The following is a 20,369-nucleotide window of genomic DNA, read 5'->3' as shown; positions in this document are numbered from 1 at the left end:
AAGCTAAAGGCATTTGGGTATTTAGCTGTGTTTTGTTTTTGTGTTTGTGTTTCAACTGTGATATCTTGTGTCTTAGAGGCCTTATTTAATTAAATTGATTTAGAGTCTGACATACATGTGTTCTTTCCTGTGTTGTATTTTTCGGGGCATACAGAAATGATGTTTTTAGAAACGTGAGGTTCCCTGTAGAACTTCTCTCTTTGGATGTTATAAATGAAAGTGTGCATTCCTGAACGTGTTCAAATAGCTTCCCCACTCTTCCTTCCATTACTGAGTAGGGGACCCACATAAGAAAAATCTAGAAGACAAATTCAACCAGGCTTTTATGCCTCTTCTTTCTGTTAAATTAAATACTCATCACTTTATTTGTTATGAAGATGTTTAATAGGTGTAAATTGGACTGATGCTTTTGGAGCAGCACCCCTGATTCATTCAGAAAATTCTTCTGATGCTTTTTATCCTTAAATGTGCAGCCATTTCGCCTTCAATCTAGTCTTTGGCAGTAGAGACATGTCCACACTTTAACATTTATACACTGACAGCAACATTCTGTTATAAACTGTATTTACATGAGCTTCAGTTTTCTGTTATCTTAAGTCTAAGTCACGTATGAATTTTACTTTTTCTTTTCATGTTCTTTTTTCCCTTGTGGGTATTATAATGAAAGATGAAAATAAAATTAAGATTGTAGATTAAATCCATTTTTTTCACTTCCACAATTTTCTCTTAAAATACTTGAGACTGACAAATTGATGAATTTCACTCTCTTTGGGAGAGAGAGCCAGAGAGACAGAGACAAAGAGAATGACACACACTTTCTCTCACTTTTACTCAACCTCTAACCCCTTTAAACAAAAGAGGAATGAATCGAATTATATGTGGATTAATCTGTTTAATAAAATTTTGCACCTTTGATTACTTTAATAAAATAATGAAGCAAACATTTGCATCACAATTCTATTTTATATTTCTGGTTTCCTAACATAAATGAGTCAATATAGCAAGGCTAGTTTCTTCTCTGGTTTAAGCTGATATTGTGGAAAAGTGGTAATATATTTTTTCTAAATATAGATATTTATATATGTGTATATATGTGTGTGTGTATATATATGTATGCGTGTGTGTGTGTGTGTGTATATATATATAATGGTGTGAAATGTATAAATAAAATAGGGTATGTTTTATGTTCTCAACATTTATTATGAAACAGTTTTACCCAGAAGGTGAGATGAATCATGTTTCATGTTTCAAGAAACCTGGAGAGTACAGGTAACATTTTATCTGAGATTTTAGGGCGAAGTCGAGGTTTACCAGATAGACCAGTATTACAGGGTGAAATAATTAGTGCATGAAAGTTGATGGCATGGTCGAGGAGGACCAAAGAGTTTACTGTAGACGGAGCATAGAATCTTGGACTCCATGAGAACGATGTTTGGAAAGAATGAAACTTATTGTGGCTTGAGTGTGTCAGCCTCTTGTAGAGTTCTCCATCTTTTACGACTGCTTATGGCGTTGAACAGGAAAACAGTACTCAGAACAAGTCATCCACAAGCTAAAAACAACACGCTAAATTTATACTTACAGCTCATCCCCTTTCTGAACCCAAAGCATTTCCCATTACTAGTGTCCTCACAGCGCCTTTCACATCTTTGTTTCTCAGAGTGTAGATAATGGGGTTTAAGAGTGGTGTGACTATGGTGTAGGAAAGAGAGACAAACTTCCCCCGGATTCTGGAGCTACTTTTCGCTGGCTGAAGGTACATGAAAATGATGGTCCCGTAGAAAATGATGACCACAGCCAGGTGGGAGGAGCAAGTCCCAAAGGCCTTCCGGCGCCCCGCTGCTGATTTCATCCTCAACACAGCTTGCGTGATACAGCCGTAGGAGACTAAGATGAGTGACACAGGGACAATTAGAAAGATTACACTGGCCACAAAGAGTTCTACCTCATTGAATGTGGTGTCCACACAGGCCAGTCTGATGAGCACTGGCACCTCGCAAAAAATGTGGTCCAGTTTGCGATGACCACAGAGGGGCAGCTGCAGATTCAGGGAGCACTGAATCAGGGAGGTGATGAGGCCACCGAGCCATGCTGTGCTGGCCAGGGACAAACAGAGCTGAGGATGCATAATGGTTGTGTAGCACAGAGGCCGGCAGACGGCAGCATAGCGATCATAAGCCATGACCGCCAAGAGAACAACACACTCGGAGGAGCCCAACCCCATGGCCACATAGAGCTGTGTCACGCATGCGCCATAGCTCATGTTCTTGTCCTTCCTACTCATGGTAACCAGCAACTGCGGGGCAACACTTGTGGTAAAGCAGATGTCTACACAAGAGAGGTTGCAGAGGAAAAAGTACATGGGAGTGTGGAGTTTGGGGTCCAGGCAAGACACCAAAATGATGGCGGTGTTCCCCAGAAGGCTCAGGATGTAGACAAACAAAATGATAACAAAAAGGATTCTCTCTAGCTGGGGCTGGTCAGAAAATCCCAGGAGAAGAAATCCCTTTTCAGAACTGTTGCTGCTTTCCTCCATTATCCTGCAGACTTCAATTTAGAACAGAATTTATATTCTGGAGGCAGAAATTGATGAGGTGAACATTGGTAAACTGTAATGGCTTCAGATATGATTTTCTTTCATTTGTAACATTCAGCCAGGCTGTAAAATATGATAGCACTTTCCTCACTGTATATCCTTTGACAGAAAATGCTACTCCCTTTGTTTCCTTGAAGCATATTTCATTTTTTTCTAATGGGAGAAACTCTAATGCAAACACCATCACGATGCCCTCTTTTTCCCTCTCATAATCTAACATCCACTCTTCAGTCTTCCTCTAGAAGAGACAGCTCGATAAATTAGTGATATTCATCTGTGAGACTCTATACTCTATCAATTTTGGTTGGGTCTTCCTAGAAGAATCTGCTATTGTGCATTTTTAAATTAGACAACAGCAGACAGTTACGGGGGAGACACTAGGAAAAATTAACACAGATGTTGCAAAGAACGTAAGTTAGATGTAGGTAGTGATAGTATATCCCAGGCATCATGAGGAGTTTGAAGTGATGTGACGAGTGATGGAGAAAGGAGCTCTTGAAGACATAGTCTTGAGGAGAGAGGACAGAGAGGAGATGAGAATCAGATTAGCATCAACCAGATGCCCACTCATGGGTTTGGACAGTGACAGTAGAGTTTGAGCTGCTGACATTTTTAATGAAATACCCAGACAGCAATCTCACACGCACACACATCATTCCATGGTTCCTCCTTCACTTCCCATCTTCTTCTCTTCACGTATCTCCTTTCCACTTACTTTTAACATTCCTCAATTACTGTAGCTTTAACTTACAAGTGTTTGGAGATGAGTCAGAGAACTAGTTTACCTTAGCTCTCTCCTTGGTAGGTACTTCCACCTGAAACAAAAGCTTTATATATTTTCCTTTTCAAGTCCAAATGTTGCAAAATAATTTTGAAATTTTTGAAAGCTTTATATATCCTTTTCAAGTCCAAATGTTGCGAATTAATTTCAAATTAAATTTTGAAATTAATGCTGCTTATAGTCACCAAATTATGTACTATTTTGTTTGAAGATGTACTTGGAACACATTATATTTTAGTATATAATATTTGAAAAATAAAAATATATAAATTTAAAAGATAACGTTTACTTGAAATATTTTCATTCAAGTATGATCACTGTTAACTGCTTTTTATACTCACCTTAGTGATACTAAAAAACCTACTTTCATACCCATGCTCCTCGCTCATCATCTGTACCTTAACAACAATATACCCATACTTATTATATAATGGGTATAAATATTAAATCGTTGGTCATCAAATTATACTACAATAATTTATTAAAATAAATCTGGAGGGCAGGGTATAACTAAGGTGAGGAGTGCGTGACTAGCATGCATGAGGGCCTGGGTTCAATCCCTAGTACTTCTATTAAATAAAGAAATAAATAAACCAAATTACCTCTTCGCCCCCCAAAAAATGTAAATTAAATCTATTTTTAAAAATTTTTGATACTTTATACTGTATATACTTACTATATGACCAAATCCTGAGTTTTTTGGATTATCTTATAGCCAAAGGCTTAAAAAACACACCAAAAAAACTTATTTTCAAAGACTGCATCCACTTTCATCATGTAGCAAATGTTATTGCTTTATTATTTGTCATTATAGTTGGTTAAAGTTTATTACTATAATATTTTTGAAAAAAATCCATACATTTACTTATACTTTGATTTGTTTAAAGAGCCCCAGAAATAGAATTAGTTGCCAAAATATAGGAAAGTCAATATAGTTTTTAAATCTTGCAGACGTAGTACAATAAATACTCCTTTCCAGGTGTTTGAAAGCTACTCATGTCAATTCATCACGGCTAAATGAAATTTTATTAGTTTTTGCCCCTTATGTAATTTGTGAAAATCATTGTTTTAACATTTATTTTAAGTTGATGTTATTTGTTTATATTTATTCAATTTTGCTCTTCTTATATTTGTCCATTTTAAAATTGATATATTTGATTATTAAAATTATCTATTTATACAGCAAAGCAACTGACCTCCTCCTTTCATTTTATGCAAATATTTTATTTCAAAATATTACCAGATATTTTGGTCAATATTTAAAAACTACTTTAAGTACTATCGTCCAATGTCAAACTGAAATAAGATGCAGAATGTACAAAATGAAACGTATGTATAAATTATACCATATTTATAATTGTATCTGTATTTAAAATCACATCAGAATTCAAGTTGCAATAAAAGAGAAAAATAAGGAAACAGAAGACTTACGAATACTTCGCCATACCTGGTCCATGGACATCAGGGGGTAAACATTTGATACATGTCCTCATTGATAGCAAAAATGCAGATTCTCATGCAAAGGCTCAAGGCATGGAGCGCAAAGTGAAATCTACCCTCGCTTCAGCACTTCCAACAGAAGAGATAAAAACAAATGTTTTGATTGTATACATCTCCATTAATTAAAGATGAAGATGATGAAATGTTAAAACATTTAAGTCATCTCATTCAAATTACAATTGATTCTTTGTAGCTCGTAGTGCTATTGAAAATTATATATACATGTGTTATTTTAAACATATATAAAACAGGATCTATTATATGTTTATATCATTTATATATAATTTATAAAATCACATTTTTATATAAATGTAAACATGTCATATATATGTACATACATATAAATGTACATAGGATACTGTTTTATCAAAACAATACATACATTTCTCTGAGTTTAGAATCTGTGGTAGTTAAGACTTTCTTTCCTTAATGTAAGAAAGAAACAAACTTGTACAAAATCCCTCTATAATCAAGATAACATGAAAAACAGAGTTTTTATTTGAACTAGAATACTGTAGAAGAAAGAAGGAAGAAAATTTTAGCACTACAAGCACTTTGTTTATGGTATTAGTTATTAATTCTGCCAATAAAAGAATAGTAGAAAAGAATTAGAATTTGCAAGCCAAATGATGGATGTGCATGCTAGCTAATCATGAACTGAGAAAAAATTTCCTGAAATATATATGCACATCTATATGTAAGGGGCTTCTGTCTGTCTGTGTGTCAGCATCCCCTCACCAACTTTTCAACAACTTCCCTCTTCCAAATCTGTTTCTACTACCTGGACCACTAACTGAAAATCCTTTGCACCCTTACCCTAATTATCTCCTTCTACACACAGGCAAATAATGCAAAAATTTTCAAACATAAATAAGGAAGTTCTGGGTGTTATTAGATAGTCTTCTAATCTTTTTTTTTATTGGATTATAGTCAGTTTACAATGTTGTGTCAATTTCCAGTGTAGAGCACAATTTTCCAGTTATACGGGAACATACATACATTCATTGTTGCATACAGAGCTACAGTAATCAAAACAGCATGGTATTGGTACAAAAACACATATGGACCAATGGAACAGCATAGAGAGCCCAGAAATGAACCCACAAGCTTTTGGTCAACTAATCTTCAACAAAGGAGGCAAGAATATACAATGGAATAAAGACAGTGTCTTCAGCAAATGGTCTTGGGAAAACTAGACAGCAGCATGCAAATCAGTGAAGCTAGAACACTCCCTTACACCATACACAAAAATCAACTCAAAATGGATCAAAGACTTAAACATAAGACAAGATACAATAAACCTCCCAGAAGAAAACATAGGCCAAACATTATCTGACATACATCTCAAAAATGTTCTCATAGGGCAGTCTACCCAAGCAATAGAAATAATAGCAAGAATAAACAAATGGGACCTAATGAAATTTACAAGCTTCTGCACAGCAAAGGAAACCATACGTAAAACAAGACAACCTACGGAATGGGAGAAAATTTTTGCAAAAGATGAAACTGATAAAGGCTTGATCTCCAGAATATATAAGCAGCTCATAGGAGCTTAATAAGAAAAAAAAAACAACCCAATCCAAAAATGGACAGAAGACCTAAACAAGCAATTCTCTAAGGAAGAAATATGAATGATCAATAGGCACATGAAAAAAAATGCTCAATATCACTAATTATCAGAGAAATGCAAATCAAAACTACAATGAGGTATCATCTCACATCAGCCAGAATGGCCATCATTCAAAAGTCCACCAATGACAAATGCTGGAGAGGCTGTGGAGAACAGGGAACCCTCTCACACTTTTGGTGGGAATGCAGTTTAGTGCAGCCATTGTGGAAAACAGTCTGGAGATTCCTCAAAAGACTAGGAATAGACTTACCATAGGACCCAGGAATCCCACTCCTGAGCATATATCCAGAAGGATCCCTACTTCAAAAAGACACCTGCACCCCAATGTTCATAGCAGCACTATTTACAATAGATAGTCTTCTAATCTTAATATTTTTACTTTTATTCCAAAAATATATACCAAACATCCAGGACAATGAATAGCAAAATAAAGCACACATGGTAGCTTCATCATAGTTAAAAGACAGACAAACAAACAAACAAAAGCTCACCAAATTACATGTAAAGGAGAAGAAAGGTATTCATCAAAATACCTTTCTGAGATTCATCACAATTGTTGCAGAAAACCCAGAATGGGGCCAGGAGGCCTTGAAGAAAACAAGAAGGGCACTCAGGGTCACTAATGGTGGTAACAGCCCCAAAATATCAAAAAGAGCTTCCCTCTGGGGAGAAGTGCTTACCATTAGTGTAAAGAGCTGTACATGAGTCTTACAGACAAGGAGGCAGGGAGCAATCAGAGAAAAGATGAAGAGAAATGTTTGAAAGAGCCTTGGGAGAAGGGGATAGAGCTAACAAAATGACATCGTCATCCGTCATGGTCAATGGTGAGGAAGTGACAAAAAGTGGGACTTAGAGAAAAAAAGTGTAGGTACACAGTTAACAGAGCAATAGAGCCAGAGAAAGAAGGAATGATTCCCCAGTGGCTGCAAGCCTGTGGAATTCAATGTGGTAGTAACAGGAAAAGCAAATTAAATCATTAAATAATAACACATAAAAATGCAGTGTCCTGACCAAAAAGCAAACAACAATAATTAACAAACTTCTTCGCAGATTAAGTAAATTAACCTGAAAACGGTTGCCAAAAAGCAGGTCTAAATCATGATATAATGTTCAAACTTAATTTATAACTTAAAAAATATCTTAATAAAGCACTTTCATCAACGAGAGGATATCATGAAGCAGATAAACAAGAATTCAGAGATTTGATGACCAGTTGAAGGAAGAGGCAATGTCAGACAACAGAAATATGAGAAATGGTTACCAGTGGGGGAAGGGGGTGGGAAGAGATAAGCTGGGAGTTAGAGATTCGCAGATACTGACTGGTATATATAAAATAGATAAACAAGTTTATACTGTATAGCACGGGGAACTGTATTCAATACCTTGTAGTAACTTACAGTGAAAAAGAATATGAAAGTGAATGTATGTCTGTTTAGCAGGATTCCCCACCTCTTCGTGTGTATTACAAGCTAGCTTGGCTAGAACACCGTTTTGATGACTGCAAAAGTCTTTGGGTATCTGCCAGGATGGATCTGTAAAGAATGGAAGAGATGACCACTTTCTCAAATTCCATATAGCAACATAAGGATTCAAGGATCGTGAGGACAATGGGAGACATGACACCTCCACTAAAAACAAATAAATACTGCAGTGCCCAACCCAACAGAAAGGGGGATCTAGGAAGTGACTGACAAATAATTCAGAATAATTATTTTAAGTGTTGGGTGAACTGCAAGAAAACCCAGATGACTACATAAAATTAGAAAACAAACGTAATATGTGAACAAAATGAAATCTTCAACAATGGAAAATAAACTATAGAAAGAACAAAAACATTTGATAACTGAAGAATACAGTGATTGACTAAAAATTTCAATAGCAAACTTCAACAGAAGACTTGATAAAGAGTGAACCAGTGAGGCTGAAAACAAGTCACTTGAAACTATCCATTCAGAGGAGTAAAAAGAAAAAAAGTGTGAAAAAAAATCCTATGGGAGTTCTGGGACACCATCAAGATACACAATATGAAGGTAGACAATTACAGGAGCTTCAGAAATAGAAGAGAGAATAGACTGGAAGTTCGAAATTTGTGGATACTGACAGCTATATATAGAATAAATAAACAAGATTATACTGTACAGCACAAGGAAATGTATACAAGATCTTGTGGTAGCTCATGGTGAAAAAGAATATGAAAATGAATATATGTATATTCATGTATGACTGAAAAGTTGTGCTCTATACTGGAAATCGATACAACATTGTAAACTGACTATAACTCAATAAAATAAAAATTTTTTTAAAATAAATAAAAGAGAGAAAGTCTATTTAAAGAAAGAATGACTGAAAACTCTCAATTCTGAGTGGGGTTATGGACATCCAGCTACACAAAGCTCAAACATCCCCAAACAGACTCAACCCAGAGAAGACCTGACGAAGAACTGAGACACAATAAAACTAAAATGTGAGAAAACAAAGCAAAGGTACATTTAAAAAAAAATTATGAATCTGTAGAAAGTAATACATTCTAGAGCAAAAGGAGTGACAAAGTCAAACAACAACAACAACAAAAAAAAAAAGAGAAATCACAAAATCTTGATTCCAAAGGAAAAAAAAATGGGAACACAACATACCAACATTTACAGGATGCAGCAAAAGCAGTTTTTAGAGGAAAGTTATTAAGGAAGAGAACAATGGGTTTAACAAGGGTGTTAAAAACTCAAAATATTTATTACTGCTGGAATGATAACTGAAGGAGGGTGTGATTTTAGTGGTACATTTACAATAAAAGTATCAAGATAGGAAATATCTGTAAGTTCTACTTGAAGAGTTATGATAGCAACACATTACTCAATATTGGCCAGAAATTTAAATTTCTAGGTAAATTCATTTCTCAAGGAACTGAAGCTTATGTGTTAAATTTTCTTAAAGTTTCAAATAAACATTCTGAAGCATACATAGTATGCATTTCTGTATATTATTTTAAAATGTGATGTAAAATAATTCCTCCATTTTATATTAAGAAATTATGACCATGGATAACGTTAAAATGCCCTCAGCCATTTTTTCTTTTTCTTTCTTGTTACCTCTTGTCATTACAGAGTAGTAGCTTTTAGTAGAAATATCCCGGATTCCAATCACCCAGCATCTCTCTGCCAGTACTTCTGTTTGTCTCTGTCTTTCTCTCTCTCAAACACACATACAGACACACCAATGTTTCTCAATACTAAGAAAAGTAAAATTAAGACTCAAATTATAAATTTATTTTTGCAAGCCTTAACACTTATAAAATTATTTTTTAAAATAGCTTGCATGAAGTTCTATGTAATGTCTTTCGAATACATGGATGTATGTCTCTATGTCAGTCTTACTTTATGCCTGTGTCTTTGTTCAGGTAAGTGAAGTGTTACTTCACATCACGGCTGCATATTCTTTTGTCTGTCTTAAATATGAGTTTTTCGTTTCAGAAGAATTCAGTTTTCATTTAAAAAGAATTCCTAAAAAAAATAGCCATTCTGATTTATACATATTTTATATTTTGTGTGATGTCAAGCTCATGTTATTTGCACATGGCAAATTTTAATAATCACACTTGAAATTACAATATTTTCTTTCTACTTCCCAATTTTTTAAGCCCTCCATCTCTTCCCACCATCCAAGGACTGCTTCATCCTTACGCTTAATATGCTTTATCAAGAGCTCAGTGCACAGCCCTGCAGAGGGGTTATCATGTACTAAGGGTGGATGGAAGAATTCTAGGATGCCATAAGTCTTTGTTCTTGCATCTTAAAATTATGTGGACATTGCTACATAGAAGAATCTGTGGTTTACTTTCTTTCAGCAGCTATTTTGTAATACCTGATATTGTGGATGATCCCAGCCTCTTCTTGGATGGTCTCGTTTCAGTTTAGTATTTTTGTGTGATTCCAGTTATAAATGCTGGCCAATCCAGGTAGAAAAAAAGATACTAATTTCCTGGGAAGATGATGTAAAAGTGCCAACTAAGGAAGAAAAGTAGCGGATGCGAGAGTTTGGATTCTTGCTCTGCTCTTCCTGACTCGTTGCCTGTTTGGGATTCAGGAGAGTAAAGCCACAGAACGACAGTAAGTTCTACATTTTGAATCTAAAACAAGGAGTAAGTCGGAAAGGAAATGGAGGAGAACAGTTTCTCCCCTTTGGCATAAAGTACCTAGATTTAGGATATGGCTAGTTTATAATGGTATTACCGCAGGGACTATAATCTCAATTCACCAATTAAACTTGGAAAGATTCAAGGGGGAATTTATGGTTCTGAGATCACTTCTGGGAAAAAAGTCTTACCGTTCAATTGACCTAATACCCACAATGCAATTCCCATGGACAGAATACATAAAATTAATGTATCTGGGATTACTTTTTAATGTTTAATAAAAATAATCACTGCATCTATTAATCATTCCAACAAAACTTTTTAAATGGGAAATTAAAATTGATATTTTGTTGAACAAATGAAGATAACAAAATATAAGAAAATTGACATTTGGAAGCAAGTCAGAAGAGTTCAGATGAAGAAAATATATTCCAAAAAATTAAAAATCATACTTAGTCAAGATTTTAAATGGTATTTCATCTTCGATAATATTTGATTATTTTCTCTAAGTAGATGAAATATATTTAGAAGATTTTTTTAAAGTGCAGAATTAATATATCTTTATAGATTAACTATATGCCTAGAATAGGTATGCTTTCTGTGAACATTCTAAATAAGAAAAAATAATCAAATATATGAAGTCTTTCTTTTACAAAAAAAAAAAGGCAAAAATACAGAACAGGGAAAGGATAGCCTCTGTAATAAATGGTGTTGGGAAAACTGGACAGCTACATGCAAAAGAATCAAACTAGACTACTCTTTCACACCATGCACAAAAATAACTCAAAGTGGGCTAAATACTTAAATCTAAGACCTGAAGCTATATAATTTCTGGAGGAAAACATAGGCAGTATGCTCTTTGATATTGGTCTTCATATTACTTTTTTAGATGTCTCCTCAAGCAATGGAAACAAGAGCAAAAATAAACAAATGAGGCTATAGTAAACTAAAAGGCTTTTGCACAGTGAGGGAAACTGTAAGCAAAATAAAAGGCTACCTGATGAGTGAATGAAGACATTCTCAAAAGATAGATCTGATCTGGGGTACTATGCAAAGTATACAAGGAACTCATACTATGCAGCAACAAACAGACAAATGAAAACAACTAATTGATTAATTAATGGGCAGGGAACCTGACCTGATATTTTTCTAAAGAAGATGAGCAGATGGCCAACAGGCAAATGAAAAGATTCTCAATATCAGTAATTTCAGGAAATGCAAATCAAAACCAAATGAAATATAATCTAACACCTGTCAGAATTGCTATTATCAAAAAGACAACAAATAACAAGTGTTGGGGAGGATGTGGGGGAAAAAAAGAGTAAACTCATGTACTGTTGGTGGGAATATAAATTGATGCAGCCAGTAAGGAGTTTTCTCAAAAAACTAAAAATAGAACTACCATGTGATCCAGCAATTCCATCCTGAGTATTTATCTGCAGAAACAAAAGCTCTAATTTAAGAAGATTTATGTCCTCTACATTTATTGCAGGAATATTTAGACAAGATATGGAAGCAACCTAAATGTCCACTAATAGATACATGGATAAAGAAGGTGTGATAGGTAGATAGATAGATAATAGATAGATAGATAGAGTGAAGATGTGATAGATAGATAGATAATACATATATAGGAATATTACTCTGCCATAAAAAGGAATGAAATCTTGCCATTTGTGACAATATGGATGGACCTAGAATGTATTATGCCAAGTAAAATAAGTCAGAGAAAAACAAATACTTTATTATTTCACTTATATGTGGAATCTAAAAATACAAATTAACAAACTTAATAAAATAGAAACTGAGTGATAGATACAGAGAACAAACAGGTTGTTGCCAGAGCAGAGGGGAAAGATAGGTGAGAGAGATTAAGAGGTATCAATTTCTTGTTGCAAAATAAATAAAATATGAAATGTGGGGAATATAGTCAATAGCAATGTTACATCTTTGCATGATGACAATTTGCAACTAGAGTTCTGGGGATCATTTTTGAAATTTATAGAAATACCAAATCACTATGTTTTGTAATAGGAACTAACATAGCACTGTAGGCCAATTATACTTTAAAACAAACTAACTAATAAGCTCATAAGAAAGGAAATCAGAATTGTAGTCACCAGAGGTGGAGGTGTGGGAAGTGGGAATTGGATGAAGACAGTCAAAAGGTACAAACTTCCAGTTATAATATAAATAGATACTAGGGATGGAATGTACATGATAGATGTAATTAACACTGCTGTAAACAACATATGCAAATCGTTAAGAGTGTAATACTTAAAAGTTACCATCAAAAGGAGTTTTTTTCTAATACTTTAATTTTATATCTATATGAGATGACAGATGTTCACTAAATTTATCATGATGTATGTAAGTCAGCTTATGCTGTTCATCTTCAACTTATGTTGGAGTGTGGTATGTCAATTGTATCTCAATAAAACTGAAAGAAAAAAGACAACAACAAATAAAAGAAAACAAAAGTCTTCCAATGCCAACATATATTTCATTCAATAAACTCTTAAGTTTCCTCCAAAAAAATAAAAAATGATAGCTCACAACACAGAGCGCACCAGCGTCTACACTTAGTACAAATTCTTCTGTCTCGGTTATAAAGGCTTAAAAAGATAGGGAGACAATTAGCAAACAGAACATCACACTAATGTGCGGTATAGATGTGACAAAAATGTTCACGTGAGGAAGGACTTGAGTGATAACTAATGTGTAAAATGACCAGTAATAGTAAATGATAAATATTAAATATTTTCCAGTGGTAGTTTCCAAATACCAATGTAATCAGCTAAGTTTTTTTGACTGTCAAGTACAGAGGGAGTGAGCGGTCAACAACATAAGAGAACCTAACTTCATGGACTTGCCATTGTAATGAATTAATTCACATTAGTTGAATAAGCACATAGCTTACTAATATAATTTTGATTCATTTCAAAAGGATGCATAAAGCTATAGTAATTAATAACAGGTACACCTAGCACAGTATCTGGTGTGAAGAAATGTTCATGATGGAATAGGTATTTAAGATTGCTATGGAAGATTGCAATTGTACGATTACTTTATAGCCACTGTACCAGTCAATTTGGATTATGTTAAGTTTCAGTAACAGAATACCTTAGTATATATAAGAATAGCCTAGAAAAAAGAATTCACATTATGCCTTGGCTCAGTGGTGATTCTGCTCTGTACCTACTTCATTCCAGAATTCCAGATGAAAGAGGCAGCTGCTCTTTGAGACTTTGCCAAATGTACAGTAATGGGAAAATACACCTGGTTGGGAGTCACATAATAGCTGTTAATGTTTCTACTTGGAAATAAATACACATTACTCCTTTTCACATATATTGACTAATAAGTCAAAACTTAGCTTGAAAATAATGGAGGTAGACTGATAATTCTCCCAGAGTTTTGGAACATAATCAAAGTTAATGCCATATATCACACGCCTAAGTAAAATATTACAAAGTTTTGGGAATCCATAATAAGTTTCTCTATTGGAATGCAAGAAATATTAGAAATAAAATTGTTAGCAGCAAAGTGACAAAATGCATCTTGCTATCTGTGTGTGAGAGAGAGAGAAATAGAGACACTGGTTTCTTTGATACTTAAACCTTTCTATGGTATTGGTATCATATAATTATATAATAAGCCACCAGTATACTTCATAATTAATACAAGTATTATAAGTTTTATGTTAATTGAAATTAAAATTATTTACTAACTTCTTCATGGTGATGTGTTACCTTTTCCATACATTAAATTACAGAAAGTTGTATCATTCCTCCAACTTTATTCTCTGCCCGGTATCTTTGGGAACATTCTCCCAATTAACCTATCTACCTGTCTTTATGTCTTTGTCTTCTGGGCATCAAAGGAAAGATTAATTGTTGGAGTGAGAATTCCGTTTAGAGGAAGAGGCATTTCCCATGATGTTGGGTGTAAGTCTCTGGTGACTGCAGGTATATGAACGTCTCTTGTCCTGCAGAAAGACCAGTAGAGAGATACAACTACCACGTGGGAAAATAAGGTTCTAAAGGCCCTAAGATAAAGGCATTAAACAGAGCCAGTTTTTTACCACAACATAAATAATGCCATTGTGGAAATATTGTTTCATGTAAGAGACACAGTAGGGTACATAACTGCCATGATAGCTTCATGGACAATTGCATCATTGCAGGAGGGATAAATTAAAGCAGGCCCTAAACAAAGAAGCTAAACTCATTCCATATTTAAAAGAATGGCATCCAGTTAAAACTGATTTTGCCCAGGGATAAATTATTAATGTATCCAGTTGGTAAATATCTCATGTTCAAGACAATATACTTTATTGTCACAAACAGGCTCAGTGACAACGTATCAATATAAAGAAACAAATCTTCATTGGTTTCCAACAAATCAAATATACATAGCAAGCACTGCCATAGAGAATGTGTGAACAAATTACTCAAGTATGTTTACTTATGAAAATTAATTGAGCTGTCGCTATCTATGCATTTTTTCTGTGTATTTATGATTTGTGCAATTTACTACAAATAATGGTTTTATTAAATTGTCCTTTCACACTTTTATTTTCTGTTTTAGCTTAAATGTTAATGTCTAAATATAATCATGATTCCTTCTTTCAATCTGCATGGAAACGTCATAAAATAAACAAGAATATTTTCCCCATCCTCTTTTGATTGATATTTGACCTTCTTACTGATGAATAACATTGTATGTATTTCAATCCGCATACATGTAAGCTTTTCTTTGCCATAAATTCATGGACGGGCTTGATGGAAAATGTGTACATATGTTATTGAACTAATTTATATTCTTCTCAACAATGCATGACATTACCAGTTTCTGTTTTCACTAGCTAATACACAGTTCCCACAAATGACCTGTAAAGCACTGTTACTTAATATCATTTTTATTTGAATTTTTAATTTACCTGATCAGAAAGACTTTTCCTTGCTCAATAAAACCACAAATATTCAACCAGCTGTGTAACCACTATTTTCTTTTCTACTTTTAAAAAATTGCCTATCCTTTTTAGATCTAAGATTTAAGGAAACACTTTCCTTTTCCAGCTTAAATTCCATGGTCCATATTTACAATGATAGCTTGCACACATCTCTCTAGCCACACTAGAGTCTTGCAGCGCCATATCTATCTAAATATAGCTTCCTTGGTTCTGACCACATCCTGCTGAATGTGACTGGAAAGATATGCTAAACATCGTCACTTCAAATTTGTCATCTCTAGCGGACTTTTAAACCTCCAAGGATGGCAGTTCATTTGCAATTCATTCATTGTCCCTCTTTCTTGCTGTCGATTTCATATCATTTTAGTTTTTCTTAATCCTGAATGTTTCCTGTTTCTACAACACTTTCTTGTTGTAGATGACTTGTTTACTAGCTCAATGCAGGTATTAAAAGATGCAGAAGAAAAGTTTTATGTCTGTGTTATTGTTACCCATTCATCTGCAAATTTCCACATTTCCTCAATATTCTCATCTGTCAATGAGGAGACCTTGTGCACACTGCAAAGTAACACCAACCTTTCGCCATATAAAGCAGATTCCCACCTCTATCACCTACACGAGGATATTTTTAAAACTGCCCTCCCTTCTTTCTTGTATCATAATTTTCTCTCTTCTTTACTGGACCATTTCCCTCAGAATACAAAGTATATACTTTGTATTTCAACTTAAAAGTATTATTTGATTCCATTTTACTGTATCTCTATAATCAGATTTATCAGTTACATATCCAGAAAAAAAGTATTAAAATATTGTGGTACTCACTATTTCCTTTTTTTTTTTTTTTTTTGCTTCCATTCAGTATTAAACCCAATTCACTTAGTAATTTTTCCAACCACATATGCCAAAACCATTCCTGTTAAGGCTACCAAGGTCATCTACCATTTTATAAACTGACATCAATTCTCAGTCTATTTCATGCTACCAATGACATTGACAAACATAACTCCCCAAACTTTGATGTAGTGTATCATTTGGCTTAAATAATCATTAATTTATTGTGTTTTTCTTTACCCTTATATGTAGCTCCTTTTTTCCCTTGAAAATCGTTCTCCTTCGCCTCAATTTTTTAACTCTGCATTTTCCTGAGTTCAATATTTTCTCTCCTGAATACTGAGACTAATTTTGATAGTCTGGTATATTTTATATGGTTTCTCTAAATCTTTTGCCTCTCTGTAGAATTGACTTCCAAATTCAACTTCCTATCTTAGGTATTCCTTCTAAATGCAACTTTGTGTTTAGAAAGAAATCCATTTGGGTGTCTAATAAAATCTCAATATTCCAAGATTGGAATCCTTACCTCTCATCTACCTACCAAGTGTTCCAAAAGATGGGAATTTCTTCTTTTCGGACTAAACGGTTACTCCCTTACCTCTATTGCCAACAATGAAGCCAGTGTAATCTACTCAAACCTAGACAAGAAACTTTTCCTCTGCTCATAACTCTCCAGAGACCCCCTAGTACTCACAGGGATGTACAAAATCCTGATAAATTGAGTCTAACCTGCTTATTTCTTTATAGATCTGAACTTCCAGTGTTCTTGCTCTTTATCAGTCCACAACTTTTATACTGATTGCCTTGCCGGTCTTAAACAGACTGGGGATGTCTCACCCTCAGGCCTTTGTCTGACTGATCTCTTTGCCCAAGTGCCTCCTCCAGAGGTGTCTGTAGAGCCAGCTACTTCCCTTCCTTCAGTTCTCTGCTCAATATGGCAGAACAGAGGTTTCCAACATTTATTCCCCCCACAGAAACGATAATTCTGACAATCTCCCATGAATGAGAATATCACTGTGGAAATTCTGGAGTCCAGCCGAGGGGTACTGGCACCCTGTTGAAGCAAAGAAGGTAAGAAGAGCTGCATAAGAGAATCAAAGAATATTTTCATTACCTGTGTCATCCCTTCCCTAAGGCAGCACAGCTCAGTGCCGAGAGAGAGCCTCTAACCCCATGACTTCTCTCACGGGGAGAAACAAGAGGTTCATTAGTGCCTAGCTTCCACAGTCATTCAGGATACTGCCCAATAGTCCCATTTCTTTCTCACTTACCCAAAACACTGAGAGGATCTGCATCATTGAATAGTCTGAGGCGGCTAGGAGCAGGGAAGGAGTCAGGGGTTCATAGCAACTGGGTGCACAACTGAACGGATGACAATGATTTCTACTGAACACCTTGTGGTTTCCACCAATAGGGTCACTCATGAACTTCATAGGCTGAATCATCTGTGGGCCCCTCAGCCAGTGCACATGTGCCCTCAGCAAGCCATGTGCCCAGCAGACCTTGTGGCCATTGCCCCACATGCCCATGAAGATAGTGGGCTAAAACCTCTGCAGGTCATGCACAAGAATGTTTAGACAGCTGGCTTGGCTCAGCTAGATTGGGAGACTGTGAATAATCTTGAATGCTCCATGATCAGTGCCTGAAAGAAAAAAGAAACAGGGAGTTGTTAGCACTCATCCTGGTTCTGAGGGTTTTGAAAAAGGCATACAATCTTCTAACTTACTCTGAAGAGGGAATGAAGCTGGTGTGTCCATGAAAGAGATCTTAGAGACTTCCAGAACCCATAGCCTGGTTGACTGGTGAAGATCTTTGTCTCTGGAAGCCAGTCAGTAAAGACAGCAGATTACTCCTTCAAATGCAAAGACATCAATGCAAGACATCCAAAAAAAATCAGTAAAGCATGACACCAGCAAAGAAGAAAAATAATTTTCCATTAACTTACATCAAAGAAATAGAAAACTATGAATTTCCTGAAAAATAATTTAACTAATTGTTTTAAAGAATCTGAGCAAGAACACAGATAGACAGTTCAATGAAATCAGGGCAACAATATATGAACAAAATGAGAGTTCAATAAATATATAAAATCATAAAAAAACAAATAGAAATTTTGCAGTTAAAAACACAAAGGATGAAATGAAAAATCCAATCGAAATCACCAACAGCATCCTTTATCAAACAGAAAAAAAATTCTGTGAGCTTGAACACAAGCCATTTGAAATTATAGTCAGAGAAAAAAATGGAAAAGATTGAAAAAATCCTGCAAGATTTTGAGATACCATTCTGTAAATCAAAATATACACTATGATAATCCTAGGAGGGGGAAAAAAAAAGGGAAGAAGACTTTTTTTTTTAAATGACTAAAATTTTTTTTTAATTTTGGAAGAAACATGGATATCCAAGTTCAAGATATTCACAAAGAGGATTATAAAGATATTTACAAATAGGATCAGTCCAAAGAAAATTGTACTGACACATTATAACCAAAATTAGTCAGTCAAATACAAAGAGGAAAATTTTAATTCATTGAGAAAAAAGTGACAAGGGAACCCTCATAAAGCTATCAGCATATTTCTCATCAAAATCCTTAAAGGCTGACCCTTAAGAGAGTGGAATAATATATTCCAAGTTCTGAAAGAAAAGAAAAAGCTAAGCAAAAATACCAAATTGAGCAAAGCTGTTCTTCAGAAATAAAGAATAATTAAATACCATCCCAAACAAACAAAAGTTAAAGGAGTTTATCACCACTAGAACTGCTTTGCAAAAATGTTGAAAAGGAGCTCTTCAAGTTGAAAAGACACTAGTAGCACAACACCTCTGAAATTATAAAATTTAATAGTAAAGGTAAGTAAATAGTCAAATTTTTGATTGCTGTAGTATTTTAATGGTGGTGCATAAATTGCTTTTTACTCTAGTATGATAGTTATAAGATAAATGTATTTAAAACAATTATAGCCACAAGAATTTGTAAAGGGATACACTATAAAATATGGACACTGCAATATCAATAACAAAAATTTTGAAAGGGTAAAGAGCAGAGTTTTTTCTAAGTGATAGATATTGTTTTCAACTTCAAACAGACTATAATAAATATGTTTTATGTAAGTTTCACTGTTCCCACAAGGTCAAATATTTCAGTAAATACACAAACATAAATAGAAAGGATTTAAAGCATATGCTACAAAAAATCATCAAATCACAAAGGAAGACAGCCAGACATGAAGCAAGGGACAAGAAAATAGTCATAAAAATGAACAAAATGGCAAAAGTAAATCTTTGCCTATCAACAATTACTTTAAATATTAATGGATTAAATTATCCAATCAGAAGGCACAGAATGGCTGAATGGATTAAAAAGAAAAAAAAATACAACAATTATTTACAACAGAAACATTTGTTTAAAGAATACACATGGATTGAACTGCTCAAGGCAATCTACAGATTTAATGCAATCCCTATCAAATTACCCAGGACATTTTTTACAGAACTGGAACAAATGATCCTAAGATTTATATGGAATCACAAAAGACCCAGAACTGTCAAAGCAATATTGAAGGAAAAAGAATGAAGCTGGAGGAATAACCCTCCCAGACTTCAGACAGTATTACAGAGCTACAGTAATCAAAGCAGCATGCTATTGGCATAAAAACAGACATACGGGTCAAAGGAAGAGAATAGAGAACCCAGAAATAAATCCACAAACTTATGGTCAATTAATCTTTCACAAATTAAGCAAGAACATACAGTGGAGTACAGTTTCTTCAGCAAATGGTGTTGGGAAAACTGGACAGCTGCATGTAAATCAATGAAGTTAAAATACTCCCTCATACTATATACAAAAATAAACTCAAAATGGCTAAAAGACTTAAGACAAGATATTATAAATCTCTTAAAAGAAAACACAGGCAAAACATTCTCTGGCAT

At 34.5% G+C, this 20,369-nt stretch overlaps 1 protein-coding gene across 1 annotated transcript; it reads right to left on the bottom strand.

Annotated features, from left to right (window-relative positions):
* Positions 1–1,396: 1,396 nt before the first annotated feature.
* On the bottom strand, positions 1,397–2,722 carry LOC140689303 (olfactory receptor 2G6-like). The gene has a single exon (XM_072949691.1). The coding sequence runs from the start codon at positions 2,534–2,536 to the stop codon at positions 1,586–1,588; it is 951 nt and encodes a 316-aa protein (XP_072805792.1). The 5' UTR covers positions 2,537–2,722; the 3' UTR covers positions 1,397–1,585.
* Positions 2,723–20,369: the final 17,647 nt, after the last annotated feature.

The sequence above is a fragment of the Vicugna pacos genome, chromosome 3 (assembly GCF_048564905.1).
Source record: "Vicugna pacos chromosome 3, VicPac4, whole genome shotgun sequence".
Taxonomy (NCBI): Eukaryota; Metazoa; Chordata; class Mammalia; order Artiodactyla; family Camelidae; genus Vicugna; species Vicugna pacos.
The sequence above is the reverse complement of the archived record's forward strand: the minus strand, read 5'-3'. Positions and strand labels throughout refer to the sequence as shown.

Bases quoted from the DNA above. Each gene is read 5' to 3' on its own strand.
- LOC140689303 (XM_072949691.1), bottom strand. From the start codon at position 2,536: ATGGAGGAAAGCAGCAACAGTTCTGAAAAGGGATTTCTTCTCCTGGGA.